General features: G+C 43.9%; 1 protein-coding gene across 1 annotated transcript in view; it reads left to right on the forward strand.

Annotated features, from left to right (window-relative positions):
- The window catches only part of ST8SIA6 (ST8 alpha-N-acetyl-neuraminide alpha-2,8-sialyltransferase 6), a 135,948-nt gene that overhangs the window by 50,868 nt on the left and 70,157 nt on the right, over nucleotides 1-14,923 (forward strand). The window contains exon 4 of the mRNA XM_026478998.3: nucleotides 9,187-9,276. Within this exon, the coding sequence (XP_026334783.2) occupies nucleotides 9,187-9,276 (90 nt within the window). The remainder of the gene's footprint in view (nucleotides 1-9,186; nucleotides 9,277-14,923) is intronic.

The raw sequence follows: 14,923 nt of genomic DNA on the forward strand, positions 1-14,923 counted from the left end.
ATGTGCAAATGGAGGCAAACCTAATTTTCCCACTGTGGGGAAGAGTTGTCTCTCCACTGGACATAATTCATTGTACGCCTATCGACAAGAATTATTTTGCGTTGCTGTCAGCTAGCTACAATTTATAGAATTGCAAAATAGCTCTGTTAAAGAAAAAATTATTCATGACCCATGTTAAGATGGGAAGGCAGACTTTATTCAGTTCTATCGAGATAGGTATGGGCACCATTGCAACGGAGTGTTTTAAGTAGGGGTGAGAGATTGGGCTCAACTCTGAGGACCACAAGGAAATGGGGGAATTTATAGCCCAGGGGCACGAGGGGGTGGGGGTTAGTAGATGGAAAATTACTAAGAGGAGGCATCAGGGTAGGGGGGCATTCTGGCTGAACCGACCTGGCAGGATTCTCACTGAAGGTAGGCCAGGGTGATCAGATACCAGCTGGGGGGACAGTGAAGGGTGAGGAATTTGGTCAGATATTCCGGATGATCACATTTGAAGGTTGAAGGTTTCTTGCTAAACTGACTTAGCAGAGTTCTTGCTAAAATTGAACTCTTAAGGACATGCCCAAGGATGGGGTCTAGTTGTAAAAGCTCAGAGGAGTCTGACTAGAGTTAGGTCAAGGAGAGGGTCTTCATCAGCCCCCATAGATTCAGAATCAGGTCATCTGGAGGTGGAGAAGGGTGTTGCTATAGGCAGTGACTAGCTCTCCATTGAAGGACAGGTTTTCCCTCCTGTTAGTGGAAGTAGAAGAGCATAGTGGTTAAGAACACAGAACCATAGCGACTGGGCTCAAACCATAGCCAACCCACTCCAGTTCTAACTAGCAGAGAGATTTCAGGTATATTCTTTCATCTTACTGGGCTCTGTTTTACTCATCTGTAAAATGGACACAAGGGCCTACTTTGTATATTCATTGCAAGGAATAAACAAGGTGACACACGTATAAAGTATTTCAAAAGTACCTGGCACCTAGCGACCATGCAGTGGATGATGCTGTTATGATCTTCATGCTTAACCAAGGAGCAGCTCAGCATTTTTGCATCAGGGAATGTGGATATTTGCATTAAAAGTATACTCAGTTTCTCCAAGACTTTCAAACTCAAAAGCACATTCAAGAAAAGTCAAAACCATTTTGGCTGTATTGAGCAAGAACATAGTGTTGGAGGTGGGTTAAGAAAATACTTAGAAACGCTGCAGTGTGGACGAAGTCCTCCCCGATCCTACACGTTTGAGTTTATCTCAAGTCCCCAAGGATCTCCCTCTGGAGGACAGCGAGATGAGACACGGATGTTTCAGTGCTTCTCACTGGTCTTCCATTTTGCTCCCATTGGCTCCTGTCTTCTCTCATCTCTGTTTTGCCCCTCCTGTTGCTCATCTGGGTTTGAAGTTTTAATTAATTTCCCTATCAGACTTGTCCTTTTGCTAAATCACTTCAACCTTAGCAGGTGAGTCCGTGTTTCCCCATCTGTCCCAAAGGCCTCACACCTGAGCCTGGCCCACCTGTTCCCCTTGGGGCAAGCTGTGGGAGTGGAGGGGCTGAAATTTAGCAGAAGTGGGAGTCTATTAGGTTCATTCCTACAGATCTTTCCTTCAACATTGTAGTGATGGGCAGCGATACTGTTAATGCTCTAGGGAAAATTTTGTACTTCAGTGGGTAACTTTGCCTTGTTCAGATCACACACCTCCGAGTTATCTGATTCTGATCCCTTGGGAGCAATTTTGCCACTCTGTAAGTTGTAGTGAAGTCAGCAATGCAAAATCACTCTTGTCTATAAATATGCAAATTATGTCCTACCTGGTAGAGGTCCAATTGACTTCCCCGCCCCCTCCACCTGTTTGGCCCCCATTTGCGGATTCATCTCAATATTCCTGATCTATACATGTGTCTGTACTGTGGATTCTCCTTTGAACTGATTTTCTCTGTGTGTATAGAATAAAATCTCTAACACGTGTTCATTTTATATCTATATGAGATTTATGATTGTACTTTTTTGAAAACTATCTTTCAACCATGGTAGGGGGCCAGAATACATTATGATTCCTGATTTAGTAGTGTAGAGAGCTACCTTATTAATCTTTGTCAAGGGTAACCAGAGACAGGCAAACATTAAGGTAAAAGCAAGCCAGCAGAGATTGTTTGTAGAAATTTCAATTTCAGTTGGCTGCTGGGTTCGTGGATAAAAGAATGAAGTTCTGTGTGGTCATTTTCAAAGCACTTTCTGTTATTTTGAATTAAATGACATCTCCCAAAACACAGATTCGTGGTTCCTTGAAATTAATATGATTATAGAGATTAGCCAGCATTCATTCTGCAAAGTGGGCATGGCAAGCGTTTGCTTCCCTGTCTGTCCTCCTCACAGGATTCCTTACTCAAAGGCGGCAGGGATAATGTCCTGTTCACTGTCCTGTCTCCAGTAGCCACCATCCTCAGTGGCACAAGCTTTGGGCTCCATTGACCCCACGGCGAACGGCTGAACGAGCAGGCAGGCCAGCGTCTGCCCCTCAGCTCTGTAGGCACCAAGACCTGGTTTTGTCAGTTTCTGTGTATGACTGGTATTTCAAAGGCAGTCTTGGGTTAACCAAACTGAGAATAATCAAACTCTGTAGTGGGTTGGGTACTTGCCTTTATCCCTGAGGGAAACTATGGGGTGAGAGGGGGCACATTGTAAGGAGAATTTTGCTTGCCGACTTCAACAAGTCAGAGTCCCAGTGGTCACTATCACCTCTTACCCCTCTCTGTGGGGGGGGGGGGTTCTGCAGGTGGTCAGGGGGCCCTCTTGGCCCATAGGCTCCTCTTCCCAGAAGGAGGGGAAGGAGCATGAGAAGTCAGTGGAAGAACCCTTAGTTTTGGGCTTTCCATTATTAGGCTGCATTCTCCATCTGTTAAAACATTGTTTCTTCAGAGACTACCATTGATTAGGTTTTAAGCTTTTCATTTAGATTCACACTCCAGTTTTGCCCCCTTTATGGCCACCGTAAATAGAATTTGGATGTTCTTGAAAGTCCTCAGTCACCTGCAGGCAGATTACTCTTCTCCAGGGGACCGATTGCACGATGGCATGAATTACAAGTCAAGCTCAGAAGGTGACGTAAAGTCTGTTTTAGAGGTCCTTGTGGATGCCCACTAAGTACTGGTGACAGTATCTCATAGGGATTGAATCACTTGTTGTTGTTGTTGTTTTAAAGAGATACTCTTTGCCTCATCAGAGGCTTAATTTTTATCCTTTTGCAGGAGCTGTGTTGTCCATAAGCTTCTCGCTATTCTGCGAAATTTTGCCAGGTGGCTTTGTGTGATCACTTTCAACTCAAGACTGACTTAAAAAGACAGCATTTCTAAAAAGCAGATCAGCCACACAGATAATGATAGCAGAAATGCTTGTTTTTGTGTATGTTTTCCCCCACATCTTATTAAAGATTTTTTTCCCCCTGACACAGTGAAGTGATGAAAATGTGCCTGAAGGCTTGCTTGCCAGAACCAAACAAATAAATTCTATAATTAAATAATAAAAGCAGTCAGAATCCATAATACAAGATTTTCAAGAAATGGAGAAAGAGGAGTTTGTACCGTTTAGCAGTTAGCAAACTGTCAGGGAAAAATGAGACTGGAATCTTAGGGGCTGGGTCCTAGATGGCTCTGTACATCCAGTCAAGGAGTGGGGAGCGTGTCCCGAGGGTGGTGCGGGTCATGGGGGCTTTGCACTGGGAAATGACAGGATCAAATGGGCACGTGCAACAGCCCCCCAGGGGCCAGTGAGGAAGGAGCAGAAGGGAAGGGAGGTTGGTGGAGATGTTTGGGGAAAACAGGCAGGCTGAGAAGACAAGAGATCTGGAGGAAGTCCTGGGAAATGCTGTCCCCGAACACCAGCCCGTGACATAAAAGTCACAGGCAGAACAAGAAGAGCCTTGGGTAACAGGGGTAGAAGACCAGGGAGAGAGGACTGTGATGGGAACCAGGTGCAGAGTGGGGGTTCTGCAGTTCAGCTACTGGCAGGTAAAGTAGGAGGGCTAAAATATCCCCCGGCTTTGGTGATGCTTTCCAAGAATGGCTTAGTGGATTTGTAGGAAACGAAAAGTGACAGGAGCAGGGTGCAATCTGAGAGACAAGGCAATAGGTAAAGGAGAATAGCAGAATGAGCTTTGTTTGGTTTCGACCTTGAATTGATAGGGAATTGAGCGTGAGGAGGAGGAGGGCACCGTGGGAGTGAAAGGGACCTAAATGAAGGGATGGGCCCAGATCTCAGAGGAGGCAGGGAGGGATGGGATGGCAGGTGGATTATACTTTTGTTGGGCAGAGAGAGTTTTCTCCTCTGAGATGGAAAGTAAGGATGGCTGATCCCTTAAGATCAGTTCACACCTGGTGCCGTCGTTTTTTTCTGAGATAGGACACATGATTAAAGAAGTTTGGGGGGCAGATAAGGTGAATAGGTAGCCACTGAGGAAAATGGGAGGGGAAGGTTAGCTGGTGACATGTAATGGAATCATCAAGGTGGACCAAAGACCAAGCAAATTGGACACCATGAATGTATCAAGGCACTAACCACCTACCTGTGTGATTTTTTTTACAGCGGTCCTCAGGGGTCAGGTATACCAATGTACGATGCCTGGAGCTGTCTTTCTGTGTTACTGCAGCTTTGCAAGGGGGAAGTAGCAGAGTGCAAAGGGAGTGGGGAATTGAGAGCAGTCTGAGGATGCTATGAATGTCACAAATGAGCAGGTGGGCCGTCTTGCACAGCACCCTGTGAGCAGAGACTGTGCTCTTATGATGGAGTGGTTGGGGAGGCACTGGCTGGGTAGTTAGAACCATCTCTGCTCTCTGGTCTGGGAGGAGAGACCTCTCTGGTGCATCTCCAAGAGAGTAGCCACTGTCTCTTCTGTGATTCGTCTTCGGGGCACTCCCAGCTGTGTAGCTTGGGGGACCCTTTTCTTTACCCAGTTCTGGTAAGAGTATTTTAGACGGGCCTTCACCAGAAAATTGAAATGAAATAAAAAATAAAAGTCTCAGAGTTGACAAAAACAGAACTCTTATTTTGAGTCCAAGAGAGTCTGGTCCCACAATATTTGGTTATTAGAGCTTATCTGGTAGCCCTCCTGATTCCTGTGCTTTTTCTGTCCCTAGACCCAACTGCTCAGACCACCAACTTGAGTTAGTTTTGGGGGGTTCCCCTCCATTGATATCCTGGACTTCCGCCTGACTGTGAGACACCTCTGTAGCTGCAGACCATTTCAAGTTTTCCCCGCCCCCTGGTCCTTTTGTTGGCCATTCCAACCTGATCCCCAAGAATCCTTTCTGGGTTACAAATCAGCCCACACTTGCCTGGTGGCAATCTCTTGTTCCGCCAGCTTGCCTCTGACTCCGGGTCTTTAGAATTCCTACTTGCACCTTGATTATTTCCTACTTTCTCTATTTTGACCTGTCTGGGAGATGTCCCCAAATCAGAAGTTAGGGAGGACTCAAAGGTCTTCATCGGTGGTGGGTGCCAGCTTCTCAAATAGGGTCCGTCCACAGGTCATGTCTTCTCTCAAATCAGAACTGACAGCATTTCTTCTTTTCCTCTCCCAAGACGAGGTAACTCCTTGTGAGCCTCTGAAAGAGTCATATCCAAGCAATGTCTAATTCTCACTTACTTGCATAGCAGAGAAGTCTGACGAACTAACCTAACCAGGCCATCTTGCCTTCTCCCCCGAAGGCCTAATGCTCTCCACATCTCCTGGGACTCCTGGTGTCTCTCAGGGTCTCAGGTATTTAAGCATTTTGAAAACATGGTAGTTACAGGGATGCCTGGGCAGTGCAGTCGGTTAAGCGTCTGCCTTTGGCTCAGGTCATAATCCCAGGGTCCTGGGATCGAGTTCTACATCGGGCTCCTCGCACAGCGAGGAGCCTACTCCTCTCTCTGCCTGCTGCTCTCCCTGTTTGTGCTCTGTCTCTCTCTCTGACAAACAAATAAATCTAAAAAAAAGATTTATTAAAAAAATGACAGTTACATTGTTAATATGTACTTCTGTCATTTTGAATAACAAACATAGTTGAAAACAGTGTGAGTGGAGAGACTTCTCTAGAGGGCAGTGAAAAGGGTCTATATTGATCAGATGCCTAACGTAGACAAACGTCTGAAGTTTACGGATTCTGCATTTGAGTATCTTACTATTTTCCTTGACATGTTTTAAGGACATTAGATGAAAGGAAGAAAAGTATGAAGACTCTGAATGAAAGACTGGAGAGAAACAGAAAACCAAGAGAAGGCAAGGGGCTTCCCTTTCTGTCCCTTTCATGGTGAAGTAGCTTCTAGGGGTGGGCAAGTTTCTGACCCCTGCGTTAATGACCATGACTGGTTTGAGGAAGGAATACAATGATGCGTTAGGAGAGTAAAAGCCTAACATGGATGGTAGTGACTTCTGTGTGCCAAGTGTTTCTGTATACATCCTGTGTGTCCCCTTGTCTTAGTCCATTAGGGCTGCTGGAACAGAATACCATAGATTGAGTGGCTTATAAACAACCATAAATGCATTTCCCTGTTCTGGAGGCTGGAAGTCCAAGATGGCGGCATGTGCAGATCTGGTGAGGGCCCACATCCTCAGAGGTGACCCTCTCTCACTGTAACCTCACACAGCTGAAGGGGATGGGGACTTCCAGGCTGATTTTATATAGGCACTAATTGCACTCATGACCTCCCCATCATGTCTTTATCACCTCCCAAGCATCCCACCTCCTCATGCCATCACCTTGGAGGTCAGAATTTCAACATACAAATTCTAGGGGGCCATAAACATTTCAATCTGTAGCATCCCTATAACTACTTTATTGAGTAAAGATTTTTAAAAAGGAAACCCTAAAGGCTGTCCCTACTGATACCTCAGACTATGTTTTTCCCCATGACTTCATGCTCTCATCTTCACTTTACACCAGATACTCTTATTTGCTTTCCATGGATCTTCTGTGATTTCAGTTGAGCAAAACCATTCTGACTTTTTATTAACAAAGATACTCTCCAATTTAAGGAAAGTTGTAGGACACTAAATTCTATTGGTGCCTGCTTGCCACAGTTGCACAATTCAGTATTGCAAAGCCATCATAATTCAAAGCACTGTTGGCTTGGTAATTCACTTCATTAACGGTGCTGCCTGAATAAAATACACAGCAAATTAGAAATAAACAAATCCTTGGAAGGTACGATAATATATTCAGAAAGCACAGAAGGTCAGGCCTGAAGACAGAGGAGGGAGAAGGAGGAAGGAGATGGCGGGAAGGGGGGAAACAATCCGATCAGGATAAAGCAGGATTTTTGTGAGCCTTTAGGTGCTCTGTGGACAGTGTTTTCAGAAAGCGTTTCTGAGGAAGAGCGGAGAACTAATTATGAAGCTGTCTTGTGTATATCTTTACCTTCACACCTCTTGCTCCCTCACTTCCTATATCCAATTTATTATGAAGTCCTGTCAGTCTTACCTACAGAACAGATCTCATGTCTGTCAGCTTCTGACTCCCACTTTGCAGTCGGGTTGGGCCTGCGCCTGGTATCTGGCCAGGCTGACGCCTGCAGACGGGCTCGAGCCACCCAGCGCTTTCTTCTCCTGCCATGGCGGGTGTGGAAGCAGGTTGTTGGAATGAAGGTGCCACACGAGACCGAAGCCGTCTGGATGCCTAAATTGCAGGGAGCACAGCTGCCCAGGAAAGCCAGCCAGCTGTGCAGCGGGCATCTCCCAGGCAGGGCACTGACCCTGTTCCGTAATAAAGTGCCTGGCGGCTGGGTGTTGTCACATCATGTTCCATTGTTGCAGGACTAGGAAAACAAACTGCCTTCCTCTCTCTCCTAACCGGCTCACTGTTTCAGCAGTCCTGCCTCCCCTCATTTCATTTCTCAGCAAAGCCAAGCGCTTAAAATGTATGTAAGGGTCACATGACTCTTCTGCTCCCCCGTGTTATTAGGATGGAATCTTGACATGAGTTAGCAGGCCTGTGCGCTCTGGCCCCTACTTTCTACTCCTTTCAGTTCCTTAGACGCTCTGGGCTGCCCCCCCGTTCTGGGGCCTTTGCACCTGCTTTTTTGTCTGCCTGGAACCTTCCCCCCACCTCCCAAAGTGCACCTAGCTCCCTCAGATTATCCTTGCAGTCTCCGACCTGAACAACACTGTCTCAGAGCCCCCCTCAGGATGCAGAGGTCTTCCCGTTAACACGCCACAGTGGCACCCACTGCTGTTTTAATGATCCCAATCACAGTTCATAATTCTGTATTCATTTGTGTGGTTCTTTGAGGAATAGGTTTTTCTCCCTGACCAGACTGCATGCTCCACCAGGGAAAGGACCCATGTCTGTTTTACCTAAGCGTCCAGTGCCTGGCCCCCAGCCCATACTAGGTTCTCAGCAAATACCTCCAGGATGATTAAATAAATGCATTTAGCACTAAGTCAGAATTGTGTGCATGTTTTTGGAGTCTAAGGAAAGTGAGAGCAGATACTGTTTTGAGGATTTATGGTGTTTGCCAAGGTGCCAAGTGCTTTAGGTTGTTTTCTCTATCATGTTTATATCATGACAATAGCGGTATGAGGTCAGACTCGAGACGGGGAAGCTGATGTCTCGCGTGAGATGAAGAAGCACACGTGTGTCTTCGAGGCTCGGGAGGCTGCCCGACTCCATGATCCATTTTCCTAACTTGCTTTTTGATTTGGTTTCTTTCCAACTCCAGTTTCCCAAGTTCATGAAACAACAGCAGGGGAAGCTCTTATATCATAGCTGTTATAATAATCAAGGGCCAGCTGTACCTTGCTTTCTTCTCGGAGAGACGTATTGATCTCTCTTGTCTGCATGCTTCCCGCCAGAGACGGCGTCTCTTAAAAATAAAGTGCTTATGTATGGAGTGATTACAGCCTTTCAATGATATGTTCACTGTAAATACTAGCAACAAAAAATGAAAACCTGAAAATATAGAAGTCTTCCATAGAGAGTTCCTTCCTGTTTGACTTTATAGTGCAAACTTTTTTTTTTTTTTAATTTAGACCTGTCAGAGGTGAGAATTATCAATTTCCTTTTCCGTGGAGAAATCCAGTGATGGGATGAAAATCCAACCTCATTTGCGCACACTTTATCAATTAAATCTGCATGTTGTTAATATCAATTAAATCTGCATGTTGTTAACGTTATCTTATACCTCTCATTTTAAATCGATCTCTTTAAAATCTCTTTCATGGAACAGCACATATCTGAATGAGAAGTCACTCCAGCTGACAGAAACATGCAAAAGACTGCAAGATGGCTTTCAGACTTTATCTAGCAAAGTAAAAAGGTAAGTTCTACTTTTTTACATTTAATTGAATTTTAAAAGAAGTGTTTTGCATTCAAAATATTTTACTTTGAAACCTTTTGGAAAATAAGACTGTGTCCACACTCAGGCTTCGCCTTGGGCTCCGAGAAGCTCTCCCTGGTGAGGAAGGTGGACGAGGGGTGGACAGTGCAGACCAGGGTCAGACCCTGGAAGTAGGGACTCAATTTATCTGTCCCTGGATCCCTATTCACTGAAAACTCCGTATGGTTTTACTGGCCAGACTTTTATAGGCCTTCAGTCTTTTTGAGGAGCCTGGAAGCATTCTGGATGCTATCCTAGAAAAATGTACGCTTGTATTGAATCGCTTATAGTTCTGGAAGGTTAGCAGATTTACCCCTAGTTCTAGCAGTGGTTCACCTTCCACTCCCCTTACTCAACCCCCATCTGCTTCCAGTCCTGTATTTTAGAGAGTTCCCTATACCATCTTTTTCATACCAGGAAGGGAGATCTAAAAGCTCCAAGCTTCACACATAGAAGAGCCCCTGGTGGCCTAAGAGTCTGATGGGAGTGGTACCGCCTTGACGTACCTGGAAAAATAGGTTCTGACAGTGCTGAATGAAGGATGTGCATGTGGGATGGGGGGCCTGTGCTTACACCTGTGATCTTCCTCAAAGGAACTAAGCGAAGTTGCAGTTAGTATTAATTATACTCAGTGGAACCCAGGATCTGCAAGGCAGGTCTCCCTGGAGAGGGACACGTCGATTATCCAACTTTGGGGGCATAACAGGGAAATGTTTTATAGTATAACTGTTCCTGTTGTGTAAGGAACCCCATGGCTTTCACTTGGAGATCTCAGCTGCTATTCTGGGCTAGAGGTGCATGTCCAGTGCAGGGAGACAGTACCAGGGCGACCACCCCTGACATTCTGGGCATCTCTGCTTTGTCTGAGCCACTTGACTGCCTAGATCCTTGAAATTGTTAGGGAAGGCTGAAACTGGGTAAGATCTCTGATTTGAGTTAATCTGGTTTGACCATCCAATTCTGTATGTTAGCTCATTTTATTACAAAAGGATAGCCCTAATAAAATTTTGGTTTTATTTTCCTTAAATTCCAACCAATGGACCCTGCGCTTTCTGGAGAAATCCACTGTGCTGTGTACCTTCCATCTGCCACACCTGATCTACTTCTCTCCCTTCACTAGTTTCGTCTGTGCCTTTCTTTGCCCTGGAATTTGACCCACAAGCACTCTGTCAGTATACTCCTTACTGCTTGGTCATCTAGTTTTCTTTGGATTTGAGCCAGAGGGGAGCACCAGAAGGAGAACAGAAAGAGGGAGGAAGGAAAAGGATCTTTCTTTGTGGTGTTGCTATAGGTTAACTACCTCCTTGACCAAAGGAAAGTGCTGCATCTTGAATGAAAGTCATGCCTTTTGTTCGGCATCTCTTTCTCTCCTTCCCTCAGCTTGCATTCTCTCCCTGGACTCTTGAGCTCGGCAATAACTGTTAAGAGTCCCCTAACATTGTACTCGAATTTCCCTACATCCAGCCCAGGCCTTTTGAAAAAGTCCCTTTTTGAAGCTCTTCTTAAAAGACACAATTGAGTGGGCTTCATTCCTGCCAAGACCCTTGCTTACCATAGATTGGCTAGAAGAAGCTCTTGCAAATGCGTCTCTCCTTGCGTGATGAATTCATTGAATTTTGGGGTGGACTTAAAATAGTTCATGCATTACGGGTGGTGCAGCACATCTCTTGATCATGTAGCTGTTGTTTTGTTTTTTGGGTGTGGGGGGGACAGGGATCCCGAATCCCAAACCTACTGCAGGATCCCTGTGTCAGACATGGCACAATGACAGGTAAAAAGTAGAGCTTGGAAAGATCGATCCTTGCTCCACCTGTGACAAGCTGGTGGGACTCCAGGACTGACATGTGACTCCACATGTGAAAGTTGCCTTTGACTTTCTTCAGCATTCTCCCTGACGCGAACTGTTTTTCTCCCTGAAGTGACAAAAGTCCTCAATGTAAGGATGATCCATAGCTGTACGTTGGAGCAAAGCACTTGAGTCAGCATGGGAGAAAATTCTTTAATCGTGGAAGGTGGTTTTTTTTTTTTTTTCAAGGACAGAATTTAACAACTTTATTACGTGCCTCAACAAAAATGGTTAGCTGCCGTGTGCTAATGAGAATGTCTGTGCCTCTGTCCTCATGTTTGCTCTCGCACTTTTTTCTATTGTTTTGGATTTGGTGCTGAGACCTCTTCTTGGCTGTTCTTTAGGGGGATGCATTTCCATTACGCACACAATTTTCAACTAGCTCACATAATTAGCCCGCGCTGGTATTCTGTTTGGCAAAGGTCTAGAGAGAGCAAGCATGAATTGCCCATTGTTATGAAAGTGTTATTTTGTACACAGGAGACTGTTTTTTCAGTTGTATCGTCTATTGTCAGGAATTGTGTGTTCTGCGACTCAGTGCTATTATAGACTTACAGGGGACAATCGGGAAAGCCATTTAATATGTGGTGATAAAAAGTAATTTCATTTTCGTAGAAATAATTATTTAAGTCTGTTTTTGTCATGGTCTGTTGAAGACTTAGAATTTTCTCTTTCTTCAGCCAATCTTTCCCTTTCAGTTTGCTAAAATAGAATCTAGGAAGACACAGTTACAGTGGGAGGGAAACTGCTTTTTCTCTATTGGTCTTTAGGATATTTTTAAATAAAAGAAAATTAAACCGTTGCCATTTGGGGGACAGCAGGGTAGGGTTCTGGGATCACAATTCCTTACTGTCTAAGACTCTGAGCTCCATGGACGTAGCCCTCTCCCATTGCCTTGCTGAAGCCAGAGAGTGTGGGTGGTTGCAGCAGTCTTCCTGCTCCCTGGCTGGAGCAGGTGAGCGTGAATGGTCATGGTATTCTCCTGCACCCAGCCAAAAGCCAGTATGCACTCACAGACAAGGCACTGTCCCACTATTCCTGAAACTCAGGGGCACACATTGACAAAACATTTTCCCGCTGCCTTTCTGAAGTCAGCAAGCATGCCCCACACCCTGGCAGGAAGCATGCAGACACTAGCTGTCCAGTGGGCATGTGCAGTCCACACAGGGAATACCCTTTGATTGCCTGGTCATGGTGGCCAACGGGGCTGGAGTTCCTAAACATCCTGGGAAGGTAACAATTCAAAGAACACGCCCAGGGAACTTCACAGACAGCAGACTGAAACACAACCTGTCTTCCTCTGAGAAAGGACTAATTACCTAGCCTGGACCTTCAGCCTGAGGGACAGGCTTTAGATTTCCCACACTTCTGGAGGCTGAGGATGTGCTCCCAGGGAATGTAAGCAGGAAGACACTATCCTTGAGCACCACCTTGGCCTTACTAGAGCTTGATGAGACCTCCCAGAAAAGAGGTTATACACTTATCTGGAGCCCCAATTTTTACACTCTTGTCCAGAGGACACCTCTAGATCTCCTGGTCTGGAGGCCAGCAGAGATTATGATTGTGGCCCCAGAAGAGTGTATATATTTGCACACTTTAGAAGCTGCTGCCTGAGAGCCTGGCTTCCAATCAGCATGAAACTGAGTGCTAAATGAGATTCCTCCCCTTGGAACACTCATAGTTCTTAGCACACTTTTAAAAACAGGGACATATCAAGAATAAAGTTTGTGGTTTAGACAGTCACAAAGGCTCAAGAGACAGCTAAGAGCTAGGGCAAGGTCAAACTAGAATGTTCATCACCTACACAAGGCCACTTCTTCAAGACGGAGAGGTAGCTGCTTCACCTACACCGAACACACAGAGAGTCAAACAAACTGAGGAAACAGAGAAGTATATTCCTAATGAATGAACAAGACAAAACCTCAGAAAAAGACTGTAAAGATATAGAGATAAGTAATTTACCTGATAAAGAATTCAAAGTCATGGTCTTCGTAGTTGCTCACTGAACTTGGGATGAACACAGTGAGAAGTTCCAACAAAGAGTCTGAAAATATGAGAAAGTACAAAACAGTAGTCACAGAGTTGGAAAAATAGAATAACTGAACTGAAAAATACACTAGCGGGACCAGAAGGGTTCAACAGTAGATGGATGAAGTGGAAGAGCGAATCAGCAAGCTGATGGACAAAGCAATGGAATTCACCCAGACAGAGCAGCGGAAAGAAATGAAGAAAAGTTCAGAGACCTATGGGACAACATGCAGTGGAATAGCATTTACCTTATAGGGGTCCTAGAAGAAAAGAGACAGAGAAAGGGGCAGAAGACTTATTTGAAGAAATAATGGCTGATAATTTTCCTAACCTGGTGAAGGAAACAGACATCCAGGTTTAAGAATGCAGAAATTCCAAAATAAGATGAGTCCAAAGAGATTCACAACAAGACACATTTATAATTAAAATGTCAAAAGTTAAAGAGAAAACCTTAAAAGAAGCAAGAGAAAAGCAATTTCACATTGTTACATACAAGAGAAACCCCATAAGGCTATCAACAGATTGCTCAGTAGAAATTTTGCCAGGCCAGAAGAGAGTGGCAAGACATACTTAAAGTGCTGAAAGGAAAAAATCTTCCAGCCAAGAATACTCTACCTAACAAGGTTATCATTCAGAATTGGAGAGGTAGAGTTTTCTAGAATGCGGAAGCTAAAGGCCTACTACTATTAAAGTGGCCTTGCAAGAAATGTTAAAGGGACTTTTTTAAGCTGAAAAGAAATGGCACTAATTAATAACAAAACACGGAAGTAAAAATCTCACTGGAAAAAGTAAATATACTGTGAAAGTAGTGGGTTAATCACTTAAAAAACTATTACGGTTAAAAGACAAATGTAGTAAAAGTTAACTAAAACTACAATAATTAGTTAAGGGATACATAAAATAAAAATAAGTAAAATGTGACATCAAAAGCATAAAACATGGTGGTGATGGAATAAAAATGTAGAGTTTTGGAATGTATTCAAATTTAAGTTGCTGTCAACTTTAAAACATATACACAGGATGATATATACATAAGATGTTATATATATAAGATGATATATATGAACCTAATGGTAATCACAAAACAAAAATTATAGTAAATATATAAAAGAAAATGAGAAAAGAATTTAGACATGACACTAAAGAAAGTCATCAAAGCACAGGGGAAGAGAGAAAGAGAGAAAGAAGGGAGGAGAAGAACCACAAAAACAACCAGAAGACAATGAACAAAATGACAATAAGTAAAACATACCAATAATTACTTTAAATGTAAATGGTTTAGATTCACCAATCAAAAGACATAGAGTGGTTGAAGGGATAAGAAAAAAAAAAAAAAGACACATGTATATAGTGCCTACAAGGGACTCATTTCAGAAGGAAAGACACATAGACTTAAAGTGAAGGGATGGGAAAAGATATTTTATGCAAATGGCAATGCAAAGAAATCTGGTATAGCTATATTCATATCAGACAAAGTAGATTTTACAACAAAGGCTGTAGTAAAAACAAAGAGAGGCACTACATATGCTGAAGGGGTCAATCCAGCAAGATAGAACATATATAAATATATATACACCCAACATAAGAGCACCAAAATACATAAAGCAAATGTTAACAGACCTAAATGGAGAAATTGACAGTAATACAATAATAATATGGGATTTAGCACCCCATTTACATTAATGGATAGATCATCTAGACAGAAAACTGATA

Source organism: Ursus arctos, unplaced genomic scaffold (genome assembly GCF_023065955.2).
Source record: "Ursus arctos isolate Adak ecotype North America unplaced genomic scaffold, UrsArc2.0 scaffold_30, whole genome shotgun sequence".
Classification (NCBI taxonomy): domain Eukaryota; kingdom Metazoa; phylum Chordata; class Mammalia; order Carnivora; family Ursidae; genus Ursus; species Ursus arctos.